The 20,351-nt window shown below is 38.7% G+C and overlaps 1 protein-coding gene across 4 annotated transcripts in view; it reads left to right on the top strand.

The window, feature by feature from the left end:
* The window catches only part of LOC106055847 (protein kinase C-binding protein NELL1-like), a 229,561-nt gene that overhangs the window by 189,379 nt on the left and 19,831 nt on the right, over positions 1–20,351 (top strand). For all 4 annotated transcript variants that reach the window (XM_056031489.1, XM_056031490.1, XM_056031488.1 and 1 more), the window contains one exon: positions 7,450–7,545. In XM_056031489.1, coding sequence (XP_055887464.1) covers positions 7,450–7,545 — 96 coding nt within the window. The remainder of the gene's footprint in view (positions 1–7,449; positions 7,546–20,351) is intronic.

The following is a 20,351-nucleotide window of genomic DNA, read 5'->3' as shown; positions in this document are numbered from 1 at the left end:
CAGATACAGCTAAATTTTAATGGGCGTATAAGTCGACTATATATATATAGGTCAGCGCCATCTCACCGCGAGTGTCTTCTTCTTAGTAATGGGGGAAATTTATCTATTTATTTTTGTTTGTTACTGGATACTCTCTGGCTATAAACCGAGAAAGAAACTACTTTGAGGGAAGGAATTATTGACAGTAATTGGAAAGAAAAAAGGAGAGAGAGAAAGAGTAAGAACAGAGAAGGCGCAAGCAGAGTCTAGTCATTTTGTTGACATCGCCTGTTCATTAGCTTGTTTTATAGGTCAGTGGATGATATTTATAGACTGAACCATTTTTTTTTAAAAAAGTCATGTGATGAGCTCATGTGGTAAACTTTTTCTCTTGTTACAAAGCTTTATGCTGACGCACACTGCCTGTCTGTCCTGTCTGTCTGTCTGTCCTGTCTGTCTGTCCTGTCTGTCTGTCTGTCCTGTCTGTCTGTCCTGTCTGTCTGTCCTGTCTGTCTGTCTGTCTGTCCTGTCTGTCTGTCCTGTCTGACTGTCTGACTGTCTGTCCTGTCTGTCCTGTCTGTCCTGTCTGTCCTGTCTGTCCTGTCTGTCTGTCCTGTCTGTCCTGTCTGTCCTGTCTGTCCTGTCTGTCTGTCTGTCCTGTCTGTCTGTCTGGTAAAAATTGTGTGTTTCTTATTGCTCCCACTATTCTTGGATAAAATTCTAACTTTACACACTTATTGGTTGTACCAAGCAAAACATACATAACATATTAACCAATTAATAAATTAAGTAATAATTACTTTGCTTGGTAACCAAAAAGGGAAAACGATTGTACTTATTGAGAGATGTGGCTATATTTGTTTTATCTATTGAGTTTTCTCCACGTTCTTTTCTCCCATTTCCCATTCCTGGGTCAAGTTCAAATTTTGCAGAACTATTTCTTTTTTAACAATTCCTCTTATAAGCTTGCAAACTCGTCATGGTTGATAGGTGGAACCTGGACACTGAAACCTGAACACTGAAACCTGGAAACTGGAACCTGGACATTGGAACCTGGACATTGGAACCTGGACATTGGAACCTGGACATTGGAACCTGGACATTGGAACCTGCACACTGGAACCTGAACATTGAAAACTTGACACTGGAATCTGGACACTAGAACCTGGAAACAGGAACCTGGATAATGGAACCTGGACACTGGAATCTGGATACTGGAACCTGGATACTGGAACCTTTACACTGGACACTGGAACCTGGACACTGGAACCTGGACACTGGAACCTGCACATTGGAAGCTGGACATTGGAACCTAGATACTGTAACCTAGACAATGGAACCTGGACACTGGAACCTTGACCTGGAACCTGGATACTGGAATCTGGACATTGGAACCTGGACACTGGAACCTGGACACTGGAATCTGGACATTACAACTTGGACACTAGAACCTGGACACTGGAACCTGGACACTAGAACCTGTACACTGGAACCTGAACACTGGAACCTGGACACTAGAACCTGGACACTGGAACCTGAACACTAGAACCTGGACACTGGAACCTGAACATTGGAACCTGAACACTGGAACCTGGACACTGGAACCTGGACATTGGAACCTGGACACTAGAACCTGGAAACTGGAACCTGAACACTGGAACCTGAACACTGGAACCTGGACACTGGACGGGTAATTCGAAATCGTCTCTAACAATTGTCCTGGACAGCTTATGTATATCGTGGGGGATTAAAAATACTAGCTAATTGGGCTCACTTTGGTTTGACCGCTTCAAATGTTCAAAATATGATCATTCTTAAGAAGTCAGTTGCCAGTAACACATACAAGTCAGCCCATAGTCTCCGCCATTGCTAAAAGACCTAGAAATAACCAAAAACATCTAAACCTTTCCAGATTGTCTGCCGAAGGTCAAGGAGACATCTCAGACTAAACATACATCGTCAAACTCAGGTGAACCCATGTAAGAAGTTATCTCATAACCACCTTGGGTGGCTGGGGGGGGGGGGAGAGGCCGTTGGGGGAGGGCACTTTCGTCACAGTTGAGTGTCTACGGCAAGACTGTTCATTGATTTCTAGCTCTTAAGTTAGTTACTTGTTGAGATAGTGAGTTAGCCCTGGTTAAAGTCTATTTAAAATTAGTTACTTGTTAAGATAGTGAGTTTGCTCTCTTGTAGAGGTCTAGTTAAAGTTAGTTACTTGTTGAGATAGTGAGTTAGCCCTGGTAAAAGTCTATTTAAAATTAGTTACTTGTTAAGATAGTGAGTTTGCCCTCTTGTAGAGGTCTAGTTAAAATTAGTTACTTGTTGAGATAGTGAGTTAGCCCCTGGTAGAAGTTTAGTTAAGTTAGTTTCTTCTTAAGATAGTAAGTTTGCCCTATTGTGGAAGTTTAGTTAAAGTTAGTTACTTCTGGAGATAGTGAGTTAGCCCCTGGTAGAAGTCTAGTTAAATTTAGTTACTTGTTCAGAAAGTAAGTTTGCCTTGTATGAAGAAGTCTAGTTATAGTTAGTTACTTGTTCAGATAGTAAGTTTGCCATCTTGTAGAAGTCTAGTTATAGTTAGTTACTTGTTCAGATAGTCAGTTTGCCTTGTATGTAGAAGTCTAGTTAAAGTTAGTTACTTGTTCAGATAGTCAGTTTGCCTTGTATGTAGAAGTCTAGTTATAGTTAGTTACTTGTTCAGATAGTCAGTTTGCCTTGTATGTAGAAGTCTAGTTAAAGTTAGTTACTTGTTCAGATAGTCAGTTTGCCTTGTATGTAGAAGTCTAGTTAAAGTTAGTTACTTGTTCAGATAGTCAGTTTGCCTTGTATGAAGAAGTCTAGTTAAAGTTAGTTACTTGTTCAGATAGTCAGTTTGCCTTGTATGTAGAAGTCTAGTTAAAGTTAATTACTTGTTCAGATAGTCAGTTTGTCTTGTATGAAGAAGTCTAGTTATAGTTAGTTACTTGTTCAGATAGTAAGTTTGCCTTGTATGTAGAAGTCTAGTTATAGTTAGTTACTTGTTCAGATAGTCAGTTTGCCTTGTATGTAGAAGTCTAGTTAAAGTTAGTTACTTGTTCAGATAGTCAGTTTGTCTTGTATGAAGAAGTCTAGTTAAAGTTAGTTACTTGTTCAGATAGTAAGTTTGCCTTGTATGTAGAAGTCTAGTTAAAGTTAGTTACTTGTTCAGATAGTCAGTTTGCCTTGTATGAAGAAGTCTAGTTAAAGTTAGTTACTTGTTCAGATAGTCAGTTTGCCTTGTATGAAGAAGTCTAGTTAAAGTTAGTTACTTGTTCAGATAGTCAGTTTGCCTTGTATGTAGAAGTCTAGTTAAAGTTAGTTACTTGTTCAGATAGTCAGTTTGCCTTGTATGAAGAAGTCTAGTTAAAGTTAGTTACTTGTTCAGATAGTCAGTTTGCCTTGTATGTAGAAGTCTAGTTAAAGTTAGTTACTTGTTCAGATAGTCAGTTTGCCTTGTATGTAGAAGTCTAGTTAAAGTTAGTTACTTGTTCAGATAGTCAGTTTGCCTTGTATGTAGAAGTCTAGTTAAAGTTAGTTACTTGTTCAGATAGTCAGTTTGCCTTGTATGAAGAAGTCTATTTAAAGTTAGTTACTTGTTCAGTTAGTCAGTTTGCCTTGTATGTAGAAGTCTAGTTAAAGTTAGTTACTTGTTCAGATAGTCAGTTTGCCTTGTATGAAGAAGTCTAGTTAAAGTTAGTTACTTGTTCAGATAGTAAGTTTGCCTTGTATGAAGAAGTCTATCTAACGAACAAGAAAACCAGCCACAATTTTAAAAAGACAAAGAAATTGTAAGTGCCACGCTCATTGCCCATCAACTCTGCGGCCTAGTTGGACTTAAGGTTTTGGTAGAAAAAAAAATGTACCAGAAACACGGCAATTTTCACAACAGCTGGTGTCGAGAATGCTGGACCTAAACGTAGAGGTCAGTATCACCAGGCTTCATCTCTCTTCCTCTTTCTCTCTATCTCTCTAGTTGGCCCATGTTGTGTACCTCACTTTTTTTCACCGTCTGCCTCTTTTTTCTTCTCTATTTAATTATTTCTCTTTCTTCTTTTTTCTCTCTCTTTTATTTTCTTCACTCCCTTATCTCTCTCCTCTCTTCACTTCTGAATCTATTTCTCTTTATCCTCTCTCTATCATTCCTATCTCTTGTTCCTCTTCTTCTGTCTCTCTCCTCTCTCTATTTCTTTTCTCTCCCTCTCTCTCATCATCTCTCTCTCTCCTCAGCCCCCTCTCCTCTCTCCGACTCCCTCCTCTATCTCCCTCCATTTCTCTCCTCTAGCTCTATCCTCCAGCTCCCTCCTTTCACTTTCCGATCGCTTCTCACTCCTTCTTGTCTCCCTCTCTCTCCGCTCTCTTCTCCTTCCTCTTTTCCCTCTTCCTTTTCTTCTTTCTTTCTCTCTCAAGCCACCCGCACGAACAACTGAACACGCTCGATGAAAGATTCAATGACTTCGCCATCTCTCCCCCCACCGCACGTCCAACGAGCCATTTGCTAAACTGACCTCTTGAAATCCTAATGACTTGCACGTGACCAGCTAGACCGGAAACAGGAAAAGGACAATGTCGGCGAATGGTACTCGATGGGAGGGGTAGGTGGGGCGCGTAAGGGAAGGTGAAATCATGCTCTACAGAGTTCTGGAGATTAGATCTTTGAGATTTAACTGCTCCCTTCTAGTTGGGTGTCCAGTCAAATGGACCGATACTTGGCTGATGTGTGGGAACAACTGGCCATCTCAGGCCTTATCGGACGAGCCATGTACCGAGCCCCAGTCTGGCTTAATAAGTACTAAAATCTCGGGTATAAAACCACGTGACGGCATCGACTTGGCGTCTGCTCGTGCAAGGGAGACAACGTAATCTTCACACATTGAAAAGCAGTTGTTTTCAAAATTAAAGGGAGACAAGGCGAAGAAAGTTCTATTGGAACTTTTCAGACATGGAAGTTAGACGATAAATAGCAAGCTTTTTATAAAGTTTATATCAACTCACTACGTCTGTCTGTCTGTCTGTCTGGTAAAATGGTTGAACACTAGGCTTTCAGTTATTTGCAACATTGGTATCATGCAGATATATTTCTAAAAAGAGAATGGGTGAGATAGAGTGAGAATGTCTAAGAGAATGAATGAGATCAAATGTGAGACTGTTATAAAGAGAGAGAAAGAAGAAAGAGAAAGAACAGAGAGAGAGAGAAGAGAGAGAGAAAAGAGAGAGAGAGAGAGAAGCTTGGAGATTAAGTTTCTATGGAAATTATCCAAAATAACAATATACCCTATTGTTATATCAACCGAGGGGATAATAAGAACTGACCTCACAGATACCTTCAAGGCCTTTAACATTCCTCGTTGCCTGTCAGAGGGCGGTACTGCTGCAGACCTGCCACATCACCTGAGATGAACTCCAATTGGTGACAAGTCTGGAAGGATCATTCCTCCCGTAGAGTCTTGGCGAGAAACTCTGCTGTTAGACTCTGCAGACAAACTACCCCACAGCTCTCGGAGCTACGGACACTCTTGCAAGACATGCGTGACACATCACCAGAAAATTTCTCAGTGGACACTGATAAAGTGTTCAATAGTGAACACTCACTACATTGAATTGTGTTTCTCTTTAACGAAACTCGACCCTGGCAGCGCCAGAGAATGACTACTCGTTCATTTTTAACACTTCACTTTAGTCACGTGACTTCTCCACTACCACACAAAATAGCACCGACATGCTCACGCAATCGTATCATAAGCCCATGCAACAGAAACTGACCAACTTGGATTCAGACCCATATTTCTTCCAGTCCAACAGCCCCCCCCCCTCCTCCTCGGGGGGACCTCTAGGGGGCGCGCAAGCGAGATCAAAGACATGACTGAAAGGTTTGATCCCCAGACGCCCACCTACCTCTCCCCCTTTTTCTTCTTGTTTATTTAGACAGCCCACTAGCTCCATTGCACTGGTTGATTTCTTGGTATTGTCTTACGGCACAGAGGTTCTAAATCTACGTGTTTGGCTACATCTCTTAACGTCTAGAATGAAATGGTTAAAGAACGATATATTTTAAAGCCAAAAAAAAAAATTAAATAAATAAAAAACGGAAGCAAATTCATAAAAAAACGAAGCTTTTTGGTATATCCGGAGTACAGAATAGGAAAGTATTGATACATGATATTTTTTTTTGAAAAAATATATATCGGTATACTTCTGATAGTTTTTGTGCATTTTTGTTTTGTTTTTGGCGCTGGAGAATAAACATAGACATAAATAAATATAGACTGGCCGATTAACTCATTCAGTGCGGGGTTACTCTAAGGGAGTGGCTTCTGTGGCGCTGAAGGTAAAGTTCCCCTTTCAGACCTTGTGGTCTATAGGGCAGATGATGTAAAGGTCATCTGTTTCTGTGGACCACGGTTAATGAGGGTGTCATGTGACCAGCACAACGACCCACCGCCTTTACTTTTCCCCAACAAATGTCAGCTGGGTGGACTCAGAGGCGCCCGAAGATCGCGAAATTAAAAACCGCAGTCTTCACTAGGATTCCAACCTCGGTCCTCGGTTCGGAAACCAAGCGCCTTACCGCTCAGCCACCGCACGTCCATAGCGCATATGGTGGTGACTTATTTTCTTTTACAATAAAATAAAAAAATTTAAATGATATAATAAAACTTTTAAACGTTACGTTAGTCTTAGTAACTCTAGCCACCCTGCAGGTTTTTGATCATTTAGAAAAACTCAATTGTTTCAATCAAAATAATTCGCAGTGAAAGAGTTAAAGAGTTTTATGAAACGAAAATTTGTGATTTGCAATTTTGTGTACTTAATTATGAGCAGTATAAAAGTTAAGTATTCATATCTATTTCAACCATAACCTATATAAGTATTACATTATTTTCACTAGTGTTTTTTTGTTTAATCTCTAAGAATGAAGATCATGCAATTTTTCATAATTCGGAAAACCGAATACAATAGATATACAGGTTTTCAAGTTACATGAAGTTATTTCCTTCGGCCAGTCTATATTTATTTATGTCTATGAGAATAAAGCAAAGAGCAGATTACTCTGAATAACCTTTTAATTGTAAACCTCCAACAATGGTGGAACTTTGCAGCGGGCTAAAGAGAAACCGAGGCCAATCGTCACAGAAGGCCTGAACTTGAACACTGACCTGCAACGTCACAACCTGTGGGCAGGGGAGACCAATAGCTCGTCGCCACGTCGTGTAGATCCGCCCACAGGTTGCGACGCTGCAGGTCGATGTGAAGGACTTCTGAGACGATTGGTCTCGAGAGGAATGCACTAGGCTGTGCCAGTGGCGTAGCACAATCTTGTGGGCCCGTGTTCAAATTTAAATTAGTGGACTTCCGCCCCCCCCCCATTCCACAATAAATTAGAAGGTTGAATGTGGCACTTTTTTTCCCTTTCATTTGTTTATAGATAATAACCATTGATTTTTTTTTCTTCATTAGCTCACTGTCGAGGCGATTGCAGAAATGGCGGGAAGTGTATCGCTCCAAACGTCTGCGAGTGTCGTCATGGTTACATTGGTGCCAACTGCGAGCTGGGTAAGTTTTATAAACTTAGGTTTTAATTTACTGCGTTTGAAACTCGATGTAAGGTTTGACTGGATAGACTCGATTCCAACATTCTGCAAGGTTTAACTGTATTGACTCGGTACCAACACGATGTAAGGTTTAACTGTATTGACTCGGTACCAACTCGATGTAAGGTTTAACTGTATTGACTCGGTACCAACTCGATGTAAGGTTTAACTGTATTGACTCGGTACCAACTCGATGTAAGGTTTAACTGTATTGACTCGGTACCAACTCGATGCAAGGTTTAACTGTATTGACTCGGTACCAACTCGATGTAAGGTTTAACTGTATTGACTCGGTACCAACTCGATGTAAGATCTGACTAGCATGATGTAAGGTTTAACTGTATTGACTCGGTACCAACTCGATGTAAGATCTGACGAGCATGATGTAAGGTTTAACTGTATTGACTCGGTACCAACACGATGTAAGATCTGACGAGCATGATGTAAGGTTTAACTGTATTGACTCGGTACCAACACGATGTAAGATCTGACGAGCATGATGTAAGGTTTAACTGTATTGACTCGGTACCAACACGATGTAAGATCTGACGAGCATGATGTAAGGTTTAACTGTATTGACTCGGTACCAACACGATGTAAGATCTGACGAGCATGATGTAAGGTTTAACTGTATTGACTCGGTACCAACACGATGTAAGATCTGACGAGCATGATGTAAGGTTTAACTGTATTGACTCGGTACCAACACGATGTAAGATCTGACGAGAATGATGTAAGGTTTAACTGTATTGACTCGGTACCAACACGATGTAAGATCTGACGAGCATGATGTAAGGTTTAACTGTATTGACTCGGTACCAACACGATGTAAGATCTGACGAGAATGATGTAAGGTTTAACTGTATTGACTCGGTTCCATCACGATGTAAGGTTTGACTGTATTGCAACACGATGTAAGGTTTGATTTGCAACACGATGTAAGGTTTGACTATATTGATCCCGTTCTAAGATACCAACAGAAACAGAAAAGAGAAATGAGATAAAAAAAAAGCAACACTCGGTAACTATGCAGGGTTTGGAGGGGGCAATGCAACTTATGCTAATTGAAGGCAATTTTTCCTATCCACACGGTAAAATTGAATACAATTGTTTGATATCTAAGTATTTCTTGTGTTTACGACCTTTTTTAAAATTGATTTAGGCTACGTATTGTGCTCGCCAATAAACAACTTCAATAATTGTACAGAGGTACAACTTGATGCGAGAATGGGTGAGGGAGAAATAATGTGTTCAGACTTTTTACCAGACAGTGTTTGTACAGACATTGTCGTTTCTCGTTTTTGTCTTCTGCGCTTGTCTACAATAAAAAAATTTTCTTTGAGTCTAGATCAGCGGTTCTCAACCTTTTATATTCGGCGACACCTTTTTACAATCCCCCCACTCTGCCGCGACCCTCCCCCCGCACACACACACGTCAATAGAAGAATAGACAAAAACAATCCATTTTTTTCGATGGTCTTTGGCGACCCCTGGTAAATCGTCAATCGACCCCCAAGGGGGGTCGCGACTCACAGGTTGAGAACCCCTGGTCTAGATCTATTACAAATTACATGGCTGATCCAAGCTAATTGATATTAGCTTTGAAGTATTTTTATTTTGCTTGTTTTAAATCTTTCAGTGTCTATTTCACAGACACATCATTAATCACAGTCACACACATTATTTAGAAAGCGCGGTGGCTGAGCGGTAAAGTGGGTCCCGGGTTCGAATCCTGGTGAAGACTTGGATTTTTAATTTCTTGATCTGTGGGCGCCTCTGTAGTCCACCCAGCTCTAATGAGGACCTGACATTGGTTGGGGCGGTTGGTCGTTGTGCTGTTAACCGTAGGCCACAGAAACAGATGACCTTTACATTATCTTTACTTTACTCTGATCGGGGGAAGGCGGACGAATTTTTATTAAAGAAATCGCACAGTTCGCATACGAAATGTATTAGTTATGTTAAAAATATATAGTGTTACAAATTAGCTTATAAGAAGTCTCTGACAGTATTTCTAGCTTTGGTTCACGTGAAAACATTCCAAACATTTGCTTATCATTGTTAACATATTCTTAGCCTTTTTTTTTTAACAAAACTAAATTACACTTTATTTATAAACATGTACATAAACGGAATCAATTTGAAATGAAATGAATCAACTGTAGTAGACTTTAGTAACCATATTCTTTAACAAAATCCTAAAAAAAACACACTACCATAACTCAACCATTTAGTCTCAAGTTCTGGAGTCGTCTCCCCTGACTAAGACCAAGTGACGACAATGCCACCTATGTTGCATCATTCACAACCAATCGGTAACCTCTTCCCACCTTCACCATAGAAACACGCACACACACACACTCCATAACAATCATGGCTAGTAAATTCATTGGTAACAAAACAAGCCCCCATTTGGACAACTATTTGATGAGAGAAACATTCTTAAGAAAGCGGAAAAGATTTTAAAACTAGAAAAACAACACGTCATCACAAAGGAGACACAAGTCACCGATTAAAAAAAAAACACATTGATACAAAAACTCCTTTGTTCTCATGGCTATACTGTAATATTAACACATACATACATACATATATATCCGACAAATTATCTTTCTGCATTCACAGGTTCTCACAAATACCTATACACATATACCCACAGGCACACATATTTACCAAAATACAAACCCACAAATTTCCATTTACCATATCATCCTTTACATTCGCCCAAAGTTCACTAGTTCAAAGTTTACAATTTGTCTAAACATAATGTCCAGGCCATCAGGAAGGAACTTTTTATTATGCACAACAATTTTCAGTCTAGTATTCCAAAGAAGTTTCCTATACTCTGCCAAAATAATGAGATTAAAATTCCCAAGAGCTTTATTACGTAATTTGGGAACCTTGTTTAAAAGGATCGCAAGATTGACATCCACATCTGAGTCACAATTAGCATCTAACAGACTTTTAACAGTATTTTACACCTTCGAAAATAACTGACCGTCTGTGTATATATATCCTCTGACCTATTACATATTTTTTTTTACTAGTTACTACCTAGAAGTTTAATTGTCAATGAAATAAAAGCATGAAAGTTGATTAATTATTCTTTTTTTTTAAAACAATATTTGTTTAACTCTAAATAGAGTTACAGAGTGTTTATTTTATTTTATTTTTTCACTTTTCAAAAGACTGCATTGCAAAAAAAAAAAAAAAAAAAAATTCAATGTATCACAACAACTAATGTAAAAACATTGTTCAGAAATTGTTCATAGTTCTTGCGTTCATTTGCCTGTTACATATTTGCGCTATTTCTTTTTTTAGGAAACCTCAGAATTTGCGCTACTCAATTTTAGCTTTATCATCATAGGAATCCTTGGGCCTTATGCCTCTTTTCTTTGCCTCTTTTTTGGGGGCTTTATGTGCCTCTTTTGGCGGCTTTTTAAATTTTTTAATATAGTTTTTTCTTTTTTTAGGATACCTCAGCCTTTTAGCTTTTGACTTCAGTTGTCGAGCGGTTTACATCCTTGGAATCTTTGGGCCTTTATTTTTATTATTTATTAACAAAAAGATGCATATAATATTAATATAGTTTTTATTTGTAAGTTCTCATATTTTTTTTATTTTTTTTTTTAAAGGAAACCTCAGAATTTGCGCTATTCAGTTTTAGCTTTATCATCATAGGAATCCTTGGGCCTTAGGCCTCTTTTCTTTGCCTCTTTTTTGGGGCTTTATGTGCCTCTTTTATGGGCCATCTTGCCTCTTTTGTGGTCTTTTTTTTTATTTTTTATATGTTTTTATTTGTAAGTTATCATAATTCACAAGTATTAAATCATAAACAATTGAAAAGTGATTAACCTAAAAATATAATAATAGTAATAGAAATATTATTTAATATCTAAGACATACTACCTAACCAATGAACCCCCTAAAGACAGAAAAATGATACAAGTATACTCTACTCCAGCACAATCAACACAATATCAGATATCTCTGACCCCCAACACCCTCAGCCTTTTAGCTTTTGACTTCAGTTGCCGAGCTGTTTACATCCTTGGGCTTTTATTTTTATTATTTATTAACAAAAAGATGCATTTAATACTAATATAGTTTTTATTTGTAAGTTCTCATAATTTATAAGAAGTTTACATGTTGTCGACATTAAAGAATTTTAATTTGTTGAGAGTAAATTTTAAAAAAATGCGTATTTTATTAGGTGTATAGTTATCTGTATATAGAAGTGGATAGCATTAAAAAAAAATACAACATGCTTGCAAAAAAAAATAGTTACAGTTTGTATTATCACATTGTTGTCATCTTTAAACAAACAACCTTTAATCAATAACGAGATTTCTGACTTACTGTTTTCAGTTTCGATCTAAACATAACAGACGGGATAGACACAAAATAGCTCAAATAAAGAGACATTGTCTTGAAGTGAAGAAGATTGTCTCTCAATAATGTTGCTACAGCAAGGGTAAGCTAATTGTCGCTGCAAAGTGAATTGAAGCATAATCGTCAATAAGATGCCAGCTTCCCAGAGAGTCGAAGCTAATTATCGCTACTCTGATGCTCTCCTCTTTATTCTGTAGAGGAAAATGGTTTATCTCCCTTTGTCTGAAATGGACAAATAGTCTTGTCTTTCTCCATTCTTTAAGGCTGTCTTCCCATCGCTTTCTCTGTCTGCTTCTTTTTCCTGGTACTGTTTCCTGAAGGAAGGTCATTGCGAGCCCCGAGGATCTTGTGATATGGCCATAGAGTTTAAGCCTGAGTTTCTCGACCATAATGTACAAATACAAAACCAAAAACCTAATAAAATACTCCGATAGACACAAAGATAAAGTTACATTTCTTATTCCATATGGTAGGACAAACTTTCATAAGTGCTATATCATCCTCTGCGCTATAAGAGCATGGAATGGGTTGCCTGAATCAGTCAGGAAAACCAACGACTTATCAGAGTATCAAGTCACTGATTAACATGCATGACTAGATTGACGCATGAAATGCCTAGGACGTTAGTATCTTCTCTTTTGAATTTAACGTCTGCAATTTATAAGATACGCGCAGACTGTGAGGTGTTTTTTTGTGAGTACTTAAGAGTGACACTCTTCACTCACTCAGCGTTCCACCAAATTACCTCTATCGTGGTCTTCCCCGAGAATAACTTCCCTTTGATTTCCGCTAACACAATCTTGTCAGAAATGGTTGTTGATCTTAACCTTTTTAAATAGTTCCTTATTTTATTGATCCCAATACTTTCATGGCTTCATTCATCGCCCTCCGAACTGCTCATTCATGCTCCGTGCCCTCCCATTCATACTCTTTCTTCCAATTTCGCTGCCAGCCTCCATCTCGCCCCACATATCCCCCCCCCACACCTTTCCACCAATCAGGTGCCGGGATAGGCAAAATAAAGGTTCCATCACTCAGGTTAGAAGGGGGAAAAAAATCATTTCCTACTCCAGAGTTTCATCCCTTGTCTCTGTCCGTTTCCTGAGTCTCTTGCCAAAAAGACGCGCGCCTGGCTTCGCACTGTTACTTCACGTCCATTTCGGAGCAATGGCGTATCCAGCGAAGGGGGTTTCCTCGACCGGGACCATGACGATAAAGCAGGGGTTCTCAACCTGTGAGTCGCGACCCCCTCGGGGGATCGATTGACGATTTGCCAGGGGTCGCCAAAGACCATCGAAAAAGTCTATTCTTCTTTTGCTGTGTGTGAGAGCAGGGGGGGGGGGGAGGGGGTCGCGGCAGAGTGGGGGATTGTAAAAAGGTGTCGCCGAGCTTAAAAGGTTGAGAACAGCTGCCGGATAAAGGGTCCACATTGACACTGCTTCTTGGAAACCTAGCGGAAATATTTTCTTTAAAATATAAATCTAAGGATAAAATATAAAAGACAGTGAATAGATAATAGTTAAGAATATTTTATTACTATTTTTTTTTCAGTATTTAACCATTTCTCGAATTAAATTGTTTTCAAAGGGGCATTGGTTTAATGGGAAAATAAGGAATAGAAAAAGATACGAAACGAGAAGGCATCATTTATTACTTTTAAAAAAACCTCGTACAAACATAACTGAATTGGACGCTTTGATACTGTAATAACTTAAGGGAGGCAACTCAACGAGACATAGACGTTTATTTACACATCACAGACACACAAAACAACATCTATCTTAGGCACAATCTCTCCATATTGGCTCTCTACTTGGGGCGGAAATCGTTCTCCTCTAATGTTGACATCCTTTTCAGTCCAATCCATAACTGTGCGCACCATCAGCACTAGCTTGGATGGCGGTGCGCACGGCAGGGTTATAACAATACTATTACTCATTAAATTTGTGGTATATAATCATAGACATATATAAATATAGACTGGAAAAAGGAAATAACTTCATGTAACTTGAAAACATGTAAATCTATTGTATTCGGATTTCCGAATTCTGAAAAATTGCATGATCTTCATTCTTAGAGATTAAACAAAACTCCTAGACATAAATAAAGTACACAGAAATGAAAGTCAAAAATTTTCGTTTCATAAAACTCTATTATCGGCCAGTCTATATTTATTTATGTCTATGTATATAATGGAAAGAGAGCTAATCCTTGCTATCTTGATATATATAGCAGTATTTAACGGTTATCCCCCTTTAGCTAAGCTTTATATTGTTTGTTTTTTATTTAAATGCTTTTTAAGACTGTAAACCCTGTATTTACTGTTCTCCTTAAGGTCACATGGGAGGCATGGTGGCCGAGAGGTAGAGCGTTTGTTTCCAAACCGGAGTGAAGACTAGTATCTTGAATTTCGGGACTTTTAGGGCGCCCCTGAATCCACTCAACCCTGATGACATTACTTAAGGAAGAGCAAAGTATGTTGGTCATTGTGCTGGCCACACGCCACACTCGTTAACCTTGGGTCACAGAAACAGATGGCCTTTACATCATTACAAAGTCTTCTATTTTATAATGATCACATAGCCTGATAAAATGTGAGATTATAGTACTTGGCTGCCTGGTCGTGTTGTATGCGCGTTCGGCCGTCCTAACAATAAACCCGAGTTCAAACCCTGCCCGCTGCCATTCCTTCCCCTGTAGGAGCGTACTAGTTTTCATTTCTGAACGATCGTCTGAAAATGATCAATATTTACAAAGCAGTAGATATGCTCGTAGAGAAATAGCTCTAACAATCTCTTGGTCTATGATCTAGTAAAGAAATAGCTCTAGCAATCTCTTCAACTCTTGGTCTATGATCTCGTAGAGAAATAGCTCTAGCAATCTCTTCAACTCTTGGTCTATGATCTCGTAGAGAAATAGCTCTAGCAATCTCTATAACTCTTGGTCTATGATCTCGTAAAGAAATAGCTCTAGCAATCTCTTTAACTCTTGGTCTATGATCTCGTAGAGAAATAGCTCTAGCAATCTCTAAACTCTTGGTCTATGATCTCGTAGAGAAATAGCTCTAGCAATCTCTTCAACTCTATGATTTAAATACTTTGTTCATCTTAATGCTTATTGACACGATGAGGCTTTGCTCACCTTAAGGCCTCAGAGGCCTATTCAGTACGTACGAAGCCCACTAGGTTGTCGAACTGTCTCTAGTGATTTTCTCAGAAACATTCAATGAAACGCCCTGTTAGGTCCAATCGTCTCATCTCACTGTATCTCTAGGCACCACGAGGATCTCAGGACCTACAGTCTTGTAGCTGCTACCAACAACGTTACCTGATCCCCTTGTGTTTAGCGTTAACAGTACACACTCCCCCTCCCATGCCCCCTCCCCCCCTTAGACACCTCACTTCCCCCATTCCTCCCTCAACAGAACCTCCGGGGCAAGTGCGACGTGCGAAACACCTGAGTAATCCAAGAGTCGTGTGCGCTTTGCGTGAGTCGAGCAGTGGAGAGTGTCGACATTTTTACTTTACCATTGAGGACTGTACCTTGTAGTTATAGTAATTCAATAGTATATGTGATACATGTTATTTAATACACTATACAAGCATGTTGCCATATATCTTATTCTAGCTTATCTTATCTTTGAAATTACAGGCGTTCAGAGAGAAGATAAAGAAAATTACATTCTACGATATCTCTGGGTCAATCTAGCCAAGCATGTTAATCAGAGACTTAAGCTATGATAAATAATTCTATTATTGGCTGATTCAGGCAACCCGTTCCATGCGTTTATCGCTTTAGAAAAGAAAGAGGAATTACACGATGAAATCAACTTGTAATAAGATGAATCAGTGGCGTAGATAGGGTGGGTGAGGAGGGAACACTCTGAAAATCCCCCCCGGGCACCCAATTGAGGGTGGCCCAAAATGAGTGTTTTTTACATTCAAAATTAAATATTACGCAAAATGCAGGAGATAAAGCCCCCAGGGCCCCCAAACGATGGAAAATTCATAGCTAAGCCCCTGAGATGAATTAATGTACTAGACATTAGTAATAATATCTATTAACAAAATTTAACTCACTACAATAACACAACCTTTCAGTCTCACGTTCTGGAGTCGTCTCCCCTAACTATAACCAAATGACGACAATCCCACCTATATTGCATCATTCACAACCAATCGCTGCCCTTTTCCCACCGTCACCATAGTACACACACACACTAGTCGCGTCATTGTCTGAGAAGAACTCCAAACTTACAACTATATTTGTCAATAATGTAGACGTTATTTCCTCAAATATCAAACAAAATAATTAATAACCACTAACTAATTTACTAATCGGTCTATTTTTTAAAAATTCATTCATGAATTCAAATGAATACTGCGCAAATTTTTAACTTGATCCGAGGCTTTGGGAGACATGACGTGTTCAAACTTTTTACTAAACAGAGTGAGTTCATAATGCTTTTAAAAAATGTCCACTGCGTTACGCATAAGATTGTAATTGAAACAATATAACTGAATAAGAAACAAATATTATTTCAAACAGTTCACACCTTGGTTAGGCAAATGTTAGAATAGGCGCCCTCTGTTTAGGGGCCCCTCAACTTGGCAAGTAACACAAAGAAACAAGAACAGGTGCTAAATAGAGCCGTAAGATTTGTAACAAACGAATATTCTCCTTTGATTTGAGTAATACCAATGGTAAGATCTTTAAATTTAGAGACGCTTCAGGAGTGAAGAATAAGAATCTTAATATATGCAGACGTGAATTCCAACCCTAACACAGGTCAATATATTTAATGTTGGATCAAGATGACCCATCTCAAGGACATTTAACTTGATGTTAAGGGAACATCCCCTATCGCAATTTCATATTTCCCCACTCCTCGACCCATGTATCTCACTCCAAGTATCTCTTGTATACTTTGCAATGTTGTTACCCCTCCGCAGGGCAACGCCTTCATATTCACACCCACTTCACATTCACATCAACCTCCCAGCACCTCTATATTTTTTTTCCAGACAAAAAAATGTAGGTAAGAAAATGAAAGGTCATCCACCCGTGGCGTCTGTATATTTACCTGAAAACTTCAATCCCAGCAAATGACACGTCACAAGAAGAGAGGCTTTAAGTGGCCTCAAACGTTGTCTGGGAGAGGCGCTCCGAGCGGGGGAGGGGGGTAGTAGAAAACCTCAGAGTTGACATCACATTGGGTTGTAACAATAAGCAACCACATAGCTGCTGGTACCCCCTCTGGATTCCAGCTCTGGTAGTCAAAAAAAAAAAAAATCTGTCTTTGAGTTTTACATCCTATTCATTTCGAAAGAAATTTATCTCACTAAATGACCGGATCGCCCAGTTGTAGCGTAGAATAAGTTTTTTAAATTTGCATAGGAGATTCCTTACTTAATTAATCTTGAAGGAAGTAGTCTTTACCCAATACCCATCTAGCATTTTTCGATAAATATTTTTCAAAGAAAATAAAGTTAAACAAATTATTGGACGATGTGGATATACAAAATTTCAATATGGTAGATAACCCCAATATTTTCATGATCATTACACTATTGTCTCCCTTTCATTCCCTAAACTATTTATATATAGGCCTATATATATATATATAAACATTTTATATTTTTATGATATAATACACATTTTAGTGGGCGCTGTACCGAATGAACAAAAATATGTGTTAAACAATCCTTTAGTATGTGTATTTCTTATTAGTACAATGACATGAATTTAATATTTGCCTACAAGGTTCTACACAATGTTAACTCATTCATTTTCATGTTTTCAATTAACTTGGTCTGACTGGTACAACTTTTATTCATGTTATTATCTCCCAATTTCCATTCTTGAATCACGTTGAAATTTTGCACAATTATTCATTATTAATAATTAGTGTTCATTGGGTGGCTGAGTGGTAAATGGCCTGGCCTCCGAACCTGGGGTCCTAGGTTCGAATCTTAGTAAAAAAAAAAAACTTGGATTTTGAATGATTTTTAGGGCGCCCATGAGTCCACCCAACTCTAATGGGTAACTGACTTAAGTTGGGGAGAGTAAAGGCGGTTGGTCGTTGTGCTGGTCAAGAAACAGATGTTCGTTAGATGTTTTATTTGTAATATGTTTCGGATGTTCCTTTAGAGTTGAAGATAATTTACTTCCTAGTCAGCGGACAGGATTTGAACCCGGGACCATCGACAAGTACAAATGACAGTCCAGCGCGCATACCACACGATCACGCAGCCAACTTATCGTTACTTCCATGAATCTTCCGTTCTGAAAGAGGAGGTTTTTGATTGTTGTTAACATATTCTTTTTTTTTTGTTGTTGTTAAATTATTGGTTTTAATTTGCATATTTTCAAACCTTATTTCTTCAAGAAGCAACCAGGAGTCGAGTGTCTTTCTCTGATATGGTTTTCAACAACAGTCCTCGTTTTGACTAAGTGTATACGTCAAGTTGACCTTGCAATCTTCCTACGTATGCCACCCAGGGCCGGTCTTAGGCCACTGCAACCTATGCGGTCGCAGTGGGCCCCGCGCTTTCATAGGCCTTGCGCTAATTCAAGGTGTAGCCTAATTATTAAATTGCAAAAAAAAATATACGAAAAACTCATGGAAATCTCCTGAATTTCCATAAAAATCTCCCGAAAACTCTAAAAAAAATCTCCAGAAAAATAGACAAAATTGTCATTTGTGGGTGTCATTCATTGCAGAAAACGCCAATCCTACGCGCGATAAAAAAAAATAAAATCATTGTCAGCTTTCATGTAATAAAATGTAATAATCGGGCAAATTTTACCTTAATCGGAAGTTCCAATACTTTATTTACTTTTATAGTCACTGGCATTTAAATATGTCATTGGTTACAAGGTTCATAAAGTACAGATCGCAATTTTTAACTTAGTAAAGAATGAATCAAATTCAAAGTCAAATTTTTTTCTTATACAAAATCTTAATTTTCGCGTATTATCCTTATTCCCACACAAACTAGGCCCCGCGCAATCAGTTTCGCATAGGGCCCCGCAATCGCTAGGACCGGCCCTGATGCCACCCCACAAGAGAGTACCCCCATTCTTTTTTTTTATTCTTAGAACCGCTGCGACAGACACATGGCGACCTCACTGAACCCGCGGCCCGCATCAAACTGTAAACGATTCGGCCGGACTTCCGGTCAAATGTAATGCCATTTTTGTTTGAGATAGAGGTCTGGAAAAGGGGAGAGGCGCCGAGGTTGGAAGATGAGGCAGGGGGAAAACCTTTGGCTCCGTGTTTCCAGGCCACGTAGCAGTAGGTACCAACTGTGCTGTTAGTAGAGTAAGTCTCGATGTTGAGGTAACTCTCCAGGTAGTCGAGGTAAACATGACTTAGAGACTTCCCTAATGGCAAATAAATACATTCTACCTGAATTCCTCGTCCAGGTAAACGACTGACAGGAGCCCAGAGTCGAAAATACAGGCCGGCAATCGCAACATATTCAAATTTAAAGGACCTATTGAGAACCAAACATTTTCTTTACATAAATCAAGTAATTGAAATCATATTTAAGCGGCTCAGATAGTGCTCGTTAATGATTAATTTGGTTAATTGATTCACTACTAGTGATTTGGGAAAGCGGTCATAGTAATAGAGTTCAGCTTGTAAACAATGGCGTGGGACTTATGACAGAGTGATGTACACGAACAATTGTTTGTATTGATTAGTCCGCCTTGTGGTACATAACAATAGTGTCAGGCATTCAATCGCTCCAACAAAAACATTTATACTTCTTAGACCCTTTGGGCTTTCATAGGAAATAAGGACAGATCCTTCCGTAAGAATCCCAATTTCTTCCTTCGTCTACAACACAGGACAATGGACAACTCAGTGAACGTCAAGTTTGGACAGTTTATGAACAATTTTAACGTGAACTGTTGTGTAAACCGTAAACTTACGGTAGTGTCTTATGTGTTGTTGGCAAGGTAATCTCTTCAGTACTGAATAACCATTTATATTTCTTGGAATCTTTGGGCTTCGGAAATAATGACAGATCCTTCCGAAAGAATCCCAAAAGCTTCGTTTGTCTACGGCAAAGGACAATGGACAGCCCAGTGATCGTTAAGTTTGGACAGTTTAGGAACAATTTTTAACGTTTTGAATAAAAAAAATAATAATAAATAACAAAAAAAAATAAATAATTTGGCTAATTGTATTGGACATTAATATTGAAACAATCAACACAGAAACTATTCTGAATATATATTTTAGTAATGACTTTTTAATAATATTGTCCTACTAAAAAAAAGCATAAATTATTATTTTATAAGTAATTTTTTCAAAGCCCCTGCATTCGGTGTAAAGCAGTATGTCTTCTCTTTGGGTTTCCAAGT

Source organism: Biomphalaria glabrata, chromosome 6 (assembly GCF_947242115.1).
Source record: "Biomphalaria glabrata chromosome 6, xgBioGlab47.1, whole genome shotgun sequence".
Taxonomy (NCBI): domain Eukaryota; kingdom Metazoa; phylum Mollusca; class Gastropoda; family Planorbidae; genus Biomphalaria; species Biomphalaria glabrata.
This window is presented reverse-complemented; position numbering and strand designations above follow the sequence as displayed.